At 37.4% G+C, this 12,356-nt stretch overlaps 1 protein-coding gene across 2 annotated transcripts in view; it reads right to left on the bottom strand.

The window, feature by feature from the left end:
• Positions 1-2,582: 2,582 nt before the first annotated feature.
• Positions 2,583-12,356, bottom strand: part of cwc22 (CWC22 spliceosome associated protein homolog) — a 120,413-nt gene continuing 110,639 nt past the window's right edge. For both annotated transcript variants that reach the window (XM_051906852.1, XM_051906851.1), the window contains exons 16-21: positions 7,213-7,290; positions 6,508-6,660; positions 6,211-6,338; positions 6,001-6,102; positions 5,710-5,918; positions 2,583-3,456 (exon numbers count right to left, since the gene is read on the bottom strand). In XM_051906852.1, coding sequence (XP_051762812.1) covers positions 2,894-3,456; positions 5,710-5,918; positions 6,001-6,102; positions 6,211-6,338; positions 6,508-6,660; positions 7,213-7,290 — 1,233 coding nt within the window. In that variant the 3' untranslated portion in view covers positions 2,583-2,893. The remainder of the gene's footprint in view (positions 3,457-5,709; positions 5,919-6,000; positions 6,103-6,210; positions 6,339-6,507; positions 6,661-7,212; positions 7,291-12,356) is intronic.

The raw sequence follows: 12,356 nt of genomic DNA, 5'->3' as shown, positions 1-12,356 counted from the left end.
AGAGATAATATTAAAATTCAAAATAATGGTTTTCTATTTTAATATATTTTAAAATAAAATTTATTTCTGTGATGCAAACCTGAATTTCCAGTATCATTACTCAAGTCTTCAGTGTCACATGATCCTTTAGAAATCATTTGATTTGATACTTCGTTATTATCAATGTTGAAAACAGCTGTGCTGTTTTATATATATATATTTTTGGAACCTGTGATATTTTTTTCGGGATTCAATGGTGAATAAAATGTTAAAGTAGTCAATTTTATTCCTTAAAAAATTACCAAAATAAGACATTTAAACATTTTTCCTGTGAAAAAAAAAAAAAAAAATTCTTCATGCCTTAAATAGCTTGAATGTAACTCTACACCCTTGCTTCATTTATTATACACGGATCTATGAATATACTAATTAGCCCCACCTCCACTCACTCACACGAGCTCAGAGATCCACTCGGTCAACTGCTGAGGTAAACGCTGAACGATGGTATCGCTTTTTACAACGTCGAACACATGGCGGTAATTAATATGAATAGCCTTTTGCTTGACTACATTATCAAACAGCTAATAATGTGTTGCTAATGTTACACAAACCATGTTCCCGTTCGCGAGTCAGACAGCTGTCTTCTAACAATCAGCATCCTTAGAAATGCTTTGAACACCTCAGAACATCAGTGGAGAAAGGCATGTATAGTTCATCATAACATCGTAATATACATCATACACCCGCTATATTGGTAAATCTACACAATTTTTTATATGAACAGAAAAATATACCGGGATGTTTTCTTGAGACTCTCCTGTTTTACCGCACTAATGGTTAATGATATGCTAAAGCCCGCCGGCACGTTGATGTGATTGGTTACAAGGTAGTTTGTGACATCAGAAACACCAGCAATTTTAACAGGTTTGAGACTGTTTGTTTCACTGCAGTTTTAAAGAGAAAATACTCAGCAATGGTGTTGACTGATGAATTTGCACATGGTTTGTCTTAAAGCATATTTAAAAACACCACATCGACATATAAACAACATTAAAAACTTAATTCCCACCACAGGGGGACTATAAAAAGAACAGCACTCTACCTATTCTATCCATCTTAAAGCAAACCTGGGATCCTTCCTCTTTAAATTGACTGCCAGCTCTCAATTGATGACCTTTAATTCATATGCGTTCCGCTGCTTTACAATCCCAGTGGGCTTGTCCTGCGTCCTATTAACATCAGCTACAAAGGAAAGGGCTGTTTCTATATCAGGCTTCACTTATGCAGTCTAGGCTCAGTTACCCCTGAAGGTCACGGCAGATGTGAATCCTGTTGGGCAGCACGGCAGAAATCAGTAAAAGCAAAGTAGCTTCATGTCCAATGCTGGGCATGCTGTTTGAAACGCATACATTTCAGTGCATCTGAAATGAGATGTGACAAATCGCATGCGGTGTATTACACTAGGCACAACGCCGAACATCACGTGCACCACAGAAATGTTACTTAAGCTCTACCACTGACATGAGCAAGGAATTGAGATGGAAGACCTATTGAGACATAAATTTTCCTTTGTGATATTTAAATAAAAATCAGAACAGCCCAAACACCAAACTAAAATATATATTTTTAGTTAGGTGTTTGGTTTGAATTGGCTTACATTTTTCAAAGGAAACAACATTAAATAGTCACCAAGATATAACAAACATAAACATAACATTTTCCATTTAAAAGCAGTATTTTCCTTGTTAACATTTCTGAGTGATTACATCATATGAATCAATAAACTGAAACAACAAAAGAATCAACCTTAAAAACATATTTGCTTAGGGATGCACAGATATTAAAATTTTAATAAAAAAAAAAAGAAAATCAAAAATATTGAAAATATTAAGCAGCACAACTGTTTTCATCACTGATAATAAATGTTTGTTGAGCAGCAAATCAGCATATTAGAATGGTTTCTAATCACAAAACTTCAGCTTTGCCATCATAGAAATAAATGACATTTTAAGTAAATTAAAATAGAAAACCATTATTTTAGATTTGTGAAAAACAATATGATTGTTTTTACTGTATTTTTGGTCAAATAAATGCAGCGAGCATAAGAGATTTCTTTCAAAAAAAAAAAATCTTAAAATCTTATGACCCCAAATTTTTGAGCATTTCATTATATATATATATATATATTTTAGTCAAACTAAAAATTATTCAGACACCAGATATAATTTTTGATATATTTTTGCTAGTGGGTGCAGGACACTATAGTTCATTTATATAAGTGAGGGTAGCAAAATAAAGTAAACTGTGACATATTATACCCAAAAATTCCAGTAAAACTGATAAAAATTTGGGACCAAAAATTATTCAGACACTTTGACCTGACCATGTTTTGCTTAAGTGTTTTTCTTTAATTGCTAATGCGACCTTTTTACACCACAGACTGAACAAAATTAAGCATTGCTTTGTAATTGGTTGACCTAAACTAGAGCAAATAAACTGTGATAATATGTGAAACGTTGAAGGTGTCTGAATAAATTTTGGTTTGACTATGTATATATATATATATATATCATCATATGCAGCTTCAATAAGCACAGTAAACCTTTTAAATTTATAGCAAATGTTATCTTTAATCTTGCTTTTTCCCCAATTACTGCCAAAAGAACATCAAAAATACAATTGGGCAAAGGATACAAAATACTTTTGAACACAGCCCTGTTTAACCGCTAAAATTGTTTCAGGTACGGTACATTTCCACATGAGCCCTTTCAACGACTGCTCAAAAACTCTATGCTTTACTGTGTAACAACATAAAGGCTAAGCAAAAGCACACAGGTGAAAGCCACAGTGAACGAGGAACGGCTCAAAATTGGTACATGACTATCATAATTTTATTCCGTCTCCCTTCAGGCGGCTATCTGCGTCTCCTCGGTGAGCCATCCCTGCTCCTCTCGTCTTTCCTCCTGTCAGAATGCCTGTTCTCTTTGTCCGCCCTCTCCAAGCCGTTTCTGTACGAGTCCTTGGAGTCGATCTCTTTGCGGCTCCTCTCTCGTGACTTTGACCTGTCCCGGCTCCGCCGCAGAGACTCCCTCTCTCGGCTCTGCCGTCTATCTTTGTCCTTGTCCGCTCGGGAGTCGTTTTTGCCATCGTCCTTGCGTCTGCGTGAATCCGGCTGTCTGTCCTCATAGTCCTGAGCGTGCCTGTGATGCTGCTGCTCCTTATGTCCTCTTCCACGCTCCGGTTCTCCTCGTTGTCGAGCAGGGGGCGACTCGTCCCTGTGTTCCCGGCGGCGAGAATCTCTCTGGTGTTTGTCAGGTCCACGGCGGTCCTCGTTGTTGCCATCTTGCCGCCGGTTCTCATGCTTTTTGCTGGGCCGCTCCTCCAGAGGAGATCGCTGGTTTGCTGCCTTGCTGGACCTCTTCTCCTTGATCTTGTCCTTTTTCTTGCCTGAGGCCTTCTTGCGCCTCGAGTCAGAGTCTGTCAAGGGAGAGAAGAATTTAAGTATTTCAAGGCTCAAATCAAAAGTGATGTGTAGGTGTTCATTCAGTATCATATGAAAAGGGAAAGGAGTCGAAAGGAATTCCAGTTCGGTTCCACTACAATTACACGTTTAGCCTTAATGTTGTGATGTAACGGAAGTAGAAATCCGAGTGAAACGGATTTTGGAATGAGAAAAATGTAGGGCGGGATTTCAGTCTTTCTGAAATTGATCTGAATGCCAGTTTGCAGTCAGTTGAAAGAAAAACTGATGTGCACAGGTAAATCATTTATAATAAGTGTGGAAGCCCTTTTCTGCCACTAAATAAAAAAATAAAAACAGTAATTGTGACTTTTTATCTCAGAATTCTGACTTTTTATCTCGCAATTGCGAGTTATAAAGTCAAAATTCTGAGATATAAACTCACAATTGTGAGAAAGTCAGAATTGTGAGAAAAAAAGTCACAATTACTGTTTTTATTTTTTTTATTTAGTGGCAGAAACGGGCTTCCATAAATAAGCACTGCAACATTCTGTAAAAAAAAAAGAAAAAGATTTATAAATTATGATTTCATTGCGACTTTCAAATGTATTTGTGTATGTATACGTTTGAGGGAACTGCTGGAGAACTGAAAGTATGTCTTCCTTTAACGGCAGCAATAAACATCAATTAACATTCATTAAACGGTAACAGAGGAGATGAGAGAGGCCTGACATCACATCTCGTCTAAAAATGTAACTTCATTAACAGCCTCAAGAACAAATTACTGCAGTCGAATGGCTGCGACTCACAGACTCCTGTCAGAATCTGCCTGTTCTCAAATCTAATTATAATCACTTTTTACACAGTGCTGAAGCCATAAAAAGTGACTATTAACATGCAGATTGGGAGAGGAAGTGTTTATAACAGTGTTTGTCATCATGCCATAATTCAAAATAAACTATTTATGAGCAATTCCTGGCTGGGATAAAGATCAGGGTTTTTAACCTTTTGATTAAAGATGTTATCACTTTTATTTTATAAAAATTGCACTCATATGAAATATTTTAAAGGTATGCAAAACTAGAAAAAATAGCAATTTAAAAAAAAAAAAAAAACCTGGAAACTTTAAAATGCCCTGATTGCCCCAGGTTTTCCATAACTACAGGGATACTAAATAGCTGAAACCTGAAGGATTCTTGTCATTTATAAACAACAGAATTTGAGAGACATTTTTGCAAAATTTTAGAATTTATGTGATGGGATCTACAAAGTGGACACTCCTAAAACCCTGAAGTACAGGCTGGTGATCATCAGGGCTCAGGAAGGGAGGGGGGAAACACTCCATAACAAGCAGAATAATTAAGGGGGAAAAACAAACACAAACAAAAAACAGATCGCATGTCAAGTCCAGACAAGAAAGGCATGAATAATTAGGCACCGGGCCAATGGCCAGACTTTCTTTCACATTTCATCAAGTTTTTAAACTTACAATGTAAAACCGGATTGTCCCTGCTCTTGTTCATTACGAGAGTTTGGCCTAGTAAGCAAACCCACTGTAACGTCCACAATTCTCTAAATCTAAACCATAAAAAAATGCAATTCAGGTGGGAATTGTAAGTAGGGATGTATGATATCTCAATATAAAAATTGATATCGCAATATGGCGATATCGCTTAATTTAATAGTGAAATTGCACATTAATTATAATATATGCTCTGCCGGATTCACTGATTCTAAAACACTGTATCATGAGCTGCACACGTGTAAAACACAGCTCTGTGCTTCACGCCAAAGCCGGCAATGCATATATTTATTTGAGGTTGGATTTTTGAGTTCTTAGAAAGAGTCAAGTGTGAATACCCACGTTTTTGTAGTTTATAATATTCCAACTCTAAAAGGATATGTACTGGAAAAAAAGTCTTCAGAGTAAAAAGTAATTTTTCAGATTTTTAAAATTAATTTGATTTTCTATGCAGATGCACTCCTTAACAAAATCCCTTAATACTAGAAAGATTAATTCTTTCCTCTTGTCATCTTGAGAAAAGTCCTCTTTTTTTCATATCACAATATATGAGCCCACCCTATTTATACGGAACTTTTAACTAGTTTAACTTATGATTTCTGATTCCATTTAATGACTCTTTTACCTCATTGATTCCTTTAGTACTTCAGAGCAAATAGGTTTTATAACAAATGACTTGAGGGAGAAAAGCCCCTATTTAAACTAAACTGACAATTCAAATCATTTTATATATATAGTGTTTTGATACCTGAAGAGCTGTCACTGCTGGAGGAGGAGTCCGAGTCGCTGGACGAGCCCGAGTCGCTGTCGCTGCTGTCACTGTCAGATGAGGAATCTGAAGATGAGGAGGAGTCTGAAGAGGAAGAAGAAGAGGAGGAAGAATCAGATGACTCCACGTCCTGATTCTGGGTCATGATCATCTTAGGAGCGTTCTTCAGATGTTCTCTCAGCTCATCCCTGAAAGAAAAAAACAGTTTGATGAGCATTAGTTCATAATAATTGAAGCCGACCCAACAAGAGAGGTTTCACAGGTTCTTACGTCAGTCCTCCAAGACCGATAGATGTGAAGAAATTAATGGCAAATCTTGTGTTCCTCGGATTGTCACGTGGGAACAGACCCTCGAAGAAAGGCTGAAGAGTCCTGGGGAGTAAGCAAATGAAATGGTCCATTAAACAGCTTCATTATAAAGTTTATCATCAATTAATTTTATACAATAAAACAGCACAGTACACAAAGAAAAGCACTTACATGTCTTTCAGTCTCTCGTTCAGTTTTGGCAAACCCATGTAAGCGCAAAGTTCCTGGAACAAAATCTTCACAAAGATTCGACTGGAGGATGTCGTTGTGTCTTCGCTCATTTTAACGCATTCAAGGACCTGAGAGAAAACACTATTTTACTGCATCAGGAAACCAATAATGTGTCCGGCCGTATTGATGTGTTGTTGCCTAAAGTGTAATTACAGCTTGCAGGATGCATTACTTTATAAGCCATGTCTAAATGCTGATGTGGTGAATGTAAAGAAGGAAGCAATAAAAGTAACTCACACTCCATGGAACAGAGTCTGTGTAGAGGAGATGAGCAAACATTCGAGCAACGTTACGAAGTTTGTTGGTTTCAAGCCGGTGGATGGTTTCATACTGCTCCTGGAAGATGGCCTCAAAACTCTCCATGTATTCTTTCTTCAGCAGGCAAAACCTCTACATAAATGATGAACATATCAGACGGAGAAACAAAAACAGCTGTTGCAATTTCGCATTAATATTGCCTATGAGGTGCATGTCATTTTAAATATTCATAAATCAAAAGAGAGAATAATGCTTCCTTGCATCATGTTGGAATCTATAAATATATTTATTAAAAACAAAATCAAAACAAACAAACCAATAAATAATTTAAAAATGAACCTACAATAAAAAATAAAACAATAAAATAGAACAAAACTAAAAAGGTTTCACCTTATAATTAAATTACCATACAAATTAAAAAATGCAAATAAAAGTATAAATAAATATACAATATAATTAAAAATCAAAACAAATGAATAAATAAATATTTTTAAAAAATAATCTATACACTAAAAAAAGTTTAATAAAATAAAAAAATGAGAACACTTTTAAAAAGTTGTCATTTTATAATAAAAAAAAAAAAAAAAAAAATTGAAATAAATAAAATGTTTCTTCTTTTAATTATGGTCATTTCAACATGACGTGAACACCGCATAACAGTGACAGAGGGAAAGACATGCTCACCCCAGCTAGAAGACCGAAAAACTTCTCGTATGTTCTTTGCTGGGCACAACAGTCCAGGATCATGTTGCACAGCTCTTTCTGTGGAGAGAAACAGATGCACATGAGAAAAAAAAAAATCTCAAACGCAGACTGAGCATCAGCTTTTTGCACTTTAAAGAAACAAAGTGAAGGTGTGGAGCTGATCATCCATTCCCAGCACTTTTCCACTAATGTCTATTGATTTCATAACCTCATATCTTCACCAAGGAGCCTAGGATTCTGAGACAGACAGAGCGACAGACAAGCTCACGATCAATTTGACAAATTAAACCTGAATGCATTAGATGTGATGTTCTAAAAACAGATCTGGTAAAATCTCAAGGCTCTTTCCTTCAGCGCGCTGGATATCAGTGAACTTCAATCCAGGCACATGAAATGTTGAGCACTTGAGATACGGATTAATCATTAAGAGGTTTTGTGAACTGAAAAGAAAAACTATTTAATAATAAAGCCATCGTATGGCTTCAGAAGACAGGAATACACTGCATGAGTCATAGTTTGTGTTTGCACTGCAAGGTTTAATGCATAGATCTGATCTTTTGACCATTTTAGAATTTTTTTGTCCCATCCGTTTACATTCACTTAATGAGGTAAGTTCACTGAAAAATGATAATTCTGTCATTAATTACTCACCCTCATGTCGCTCCACACCCGTAAGACCTTCGTTCATCTTCAGAACACAAATTAAGATATTTTTGATAAAATCCGATTGCTCAGTGAGGCCTCTATTGACAGCAAGATAATTAACACTTTCAGATGCCCAGAAAGCTACTAAAGACGTATTTAAAACAGTTCATGTGACTACAGTGGTTCAACCTTAATGTTATGAAGTGACGAGAATACTTTTGTGCGCCAAAAAACAAAATAACGACTTTATTCAACAATGTCTAGTGACGGGGGCGATTTCAAAACACTGCTTCATGAAGCTTCGAAGCTTTACGAATCTTTTGTTTCGAATCTGGTTCGGAGCGTGTATCAAACTGCCAAAGTCACGTGATTTCGGTAAACGAGGCTTCGTTACGTCATAAGTGTTTTGAAATTTCAATGGTTCACCACTGGGGGGCGTGACTTTGGCAGTTTGATACGCGCTCCGAACCACTGATTCGAAACAAAACATTTGTAAAGCTTCGAAGCTTCATGAAGCAGTGTTTTGAAAATGCCCATCACTAGAAATTGTTGAATAAAGTTTTTTTTTTTTTTTTTGTAACACAAAAAGTATTCTCGTTGCTTCATAACATTAAGGTTGAACCACTGTAGTCACATGAACTGTTTTAAATGTGTCTTTAGTAGCTCTCTGGGCATCTGAAAGTGTTAATTATCTTGCTGTCAACGCAGGCTGCACTGAGCCATCGGATTTTATCAAAAATATCTTAATTTGTGTTCTGAAGATGAACGAAGGTCTTAAGGTTATGATACACAGGGCAACTTTTTGAGCATTGTTGCCAGGCAATTTTGCCAAGCGATGTTGTTGTGGCACTTTCCCATTATGAATGGGCAACAAAAATTCTCTCAAGATATCCAGATAGAAATTTGTTGTCCATTCTCAATGGGAAAGTGCCCAAGCAACTTCTTTTGGCAACATTGCCCAGCAACATTGCTCAAAAAGTTGCCCTCTGTATCATCACCTTTACGTGTGTGGAACGACATGAGGGTGAGTAATGACAGAATTTTCATTTTTGGGTGAACTAACCCTTTAAGACACAACTCGTATCCGATATCTGCGTATACATTAATCCCCACCCTTTCCCAAGGTACACAAACACAGTATTTAAGGATTTTTCAAACATCTAGGCCAGAAATGTCAAAAAAGTATTTTATGACTAAAGGCATGCAAAGAAAACCTATGGTGGAGAGATTCAGTTGAGGTGATGTCAGGTAATTCTCTGAAATCCCTTAGCGAACCCTTCCTCATGCCTGGCCTTGCTGTGATCCTACCTACAGATGCCCATTCCTCCCCTCACAGGAAACAGGGAAGATTCTATGCTCCAAACAACCATTTAGCATTTCCCACTTCACACCTGCGGCTCAGCTGAGCTCCACGGCCCCTCACCTACTGTGTTACTTACTGCATGGATACAGGTCTACAAGAACTGCAGCACTTCTCTACTTATAGCCTATAACACTCCATAAGCCTATTGATTTCATGATCTACCTCATATATTCACCAGGGAGCTCAAGATTATGAGGAAGAACGGCATGCTTGCGATCAATTTACAAATGAAACCCCCCAACAGGCTGCAGTCTGGCACCAAATTAGAGCTGAAGCTGAAAACTTAGAGGTCTAAAATTCACCTCCGCTGGATATCAAAAACAGTGTCCGGGCAGATAAAGTACTGAGCACTTGAGGAACAGTTGAGATGGTGTTAAGCCCTGATGAGATCATTTCTGACTCTTCTAACAGGTGCCTGCAGGCAGCGAGCCTGATGTGCCAGGTGTGACGGTAAGGTGTTCTGATCACAGGACAGTTTGCAGAAAGGTGCGTAGCAGAAAGGTGGCTCAGCCCTACGGCACTAGTCTCTCATTTATATATTTCAGGGAGCTGAAATCCTACAGGCTGTGCTCGATTACTGACCAGAAACCTTTTCTCTATTTCAAGCAGTATCTTTAGAGTAAAGGAAAAGTTCAGTCAAAAGTCAAACCTGATGTGACGAAACTTCACTTTTGAGAAACGCAAATGTGATGTGAACTACAGTGAAGGGGATGATTTTTTCCAAATAATGACTTCAGAACGAAGAATGGAGAACGGGTCTTATGGGTTTGGAACGACATGAAGGTGAGTAATTAATGACTTGAATTTTCATTTTTGGGTGAACTAACCCTTTAAATCTATAAAAAAGGTCTCATTCACCAAGGCTGCATTTATTTGATTATAAATACAGTAAAAATTAGGGCTGGGACGATACATCAATTCTCGATCGATACAATGAATCTGGATCGATCCTGATATTTTCTCTCTCTAATCGATTCTGAGCTTAGTTTTAACAGCACATGGTGCTCTAGGCTAGTTTTTAACCACGCACTCTCAAACGCTCACGAAGAAGAATGCCGGACACATGCTCGTACGTTCGGCTGAGTCATGTAAGTGGTTAAATATACTTGCACCTCGGCTCAGAATGTTTTTGTGATGCGACATTTGTAATTCGCTTCAACCTTTTCAAACTTTATGAATGATTATTTTAGGTTTAAGTGGTGTGTGTAAAGGAACTGGAAGCAGGCAGTGTCAAATCAAGTCACCTTTATTTATATAGCGCTTTTAACAGTGCAGATTGTGTCAAAGCAGCTTTACAGTGATAACTGGTATATAATTTTGGCTGCACAGCAGCTCTTAAAGAAAATGGTGTCATTACCCATCTTAAGTAAATTCAGTATTGATTCATTCCGATGTAAGAATCAATAGTTATTAATTTAGCTAATTTAACTATATCATCACTGGAGTAAACAGTGATGCCATCATCCAGCTCAGTTCAGTTCGCATACAATGGTGTCAATGCAGGCAGATCAAAACACTGTTGAATATCAAATGTCAAGTTTCCCCAACTAAGCAAGCCAAAAGTGTATGAGTGTTTCTAAAGCATGTATAGCAGTGCCATCTGCTGTTTAAAAACTAAGCTCAGAATCGATTCGAGAGAATCACAATACATCGGAAAATTCCAGAATCGCTCCAGATTCTTTGTATCGTTAATCGAGAATCAATGTATTGTACCAGCCCTAGTAAAAATAGTATTATTCTGAAATTATTAAAATTTAAAATAACTTTTCTATTTGAATATATTTTAAATTGTAATTTATTCCTGTCAAGGCAAAGCTAAATTTTTAGCATCATTACTCCAGTCTACAGTGTCACATGATCCTTCAGAAATCATGTTAATATGCTGATTTTGCTGCTCAAGAAACATTTCATATTATTATCAGTGTTGAAAACAGTTGTGCTGCTTAATATTTGTGGAAACTGTGATACTTTTCAGGATTCTGATTATATTCTATTCTGGTGAACAGAAAGTTCAAAAGAACAGCATTTATATGAAAGAAATTTTTGGTGGAAAAGCTTTTACGGTCACATTTGATCAATTTAAAGCACCAGTGCTGAACATGTATTAATTTCTTAAAATAATAATAATCATCATCTTACTGACCCCAAACTTCCAACCAGAGGAAGAGTAAACAATGATAATCTTTTTAGTAAACTCTTTCTTTAAGCCTGAGTATCTCAAAAATTGGTAATACAGTTGTCAGCAAAGCTTTCAGTTCCAGAGGAAATCCGACTACGGTTCTCTGACTCAGCTAATACCTGTTCCTCATGTATGAACAGGGAAATCCGTGTTAATTAAACTGCTCTATGACACCAGCAGCATTACTGCGCAGCAGACCAAGCAGGTGCAGAAATCCAGGCTTCGGCACTGGTGAATCACTCCCTGATTTACTCATTAGCATCATCCCTGTTGCCTCAAGCAGAAAAGCCATGGTGGAGCTTGACAGATCAAGGGAGATATCAGGTAAATCTCTTCAGCCCAAAGGGCTGGAATCTCATAGTGACCCTTTGCGGCGATCCTACCCACAGAGCAAACCAGAGGGATTACATGCTCAAAACAGCCATTTTAGCACTTCCCTCTTTGCACCTGTGGTCCAGGTGAGCTCCTGCATGCCCTCACTGTAAGTGCAACATCTCATCCCACTCCACTCTGCTTTGACTGCTTGGATACATTATAGCTAAAGGAACTACAGAATGATGGACGGATTGTGATTGACATGAAGCTGATAGAAGCTTTTCCCTCAGGACAGACTAATAATTTTTAAAAAGCGATATGAGATGAAGAGAGCGCAGGAGAGCGTCCGTGATGTGAAATCTGTAATCGTGCACAGTAAGACTGTTGCCACAGATGACCAGCCATCTGCTCAGCAAAGACTGATGAAAAAGAAATGATGAAATGCCATTAACTTTTATTAAAGCAGCAGAACATGAAGAATATAAAGAAACAAATGAAGGGCTTTATCCATTTGAAGAAACTTCAAATCCATGCCAGCCTATTTCATTTCCTTTGAAGAAAAATTGGCAGCGCTGTCAGATCGAACAAACAGCACAAGGACTGAAAACCCAGACTCACACC

This window comes from Ctenopharyngodon idella, chromosome 9, assembly GCF_019924925.1.
Source record: "Ctenopharyngodon idella isolate HZGC_01 chromosome 9, HZGC01, whole genome shotgun sequence".
Lineage (NCBI taxonomy): Eukaryota > Metazoa > Chordata > Actinopteri > Cypriniformes > Xenocyprididae > Ctenopharyngodon > Ctenopharyngodon idella.
Note: the sequence above shows the minus strand (reverse complement) of the source record. Positions and strands in the feature narration are given on the sequence as shown.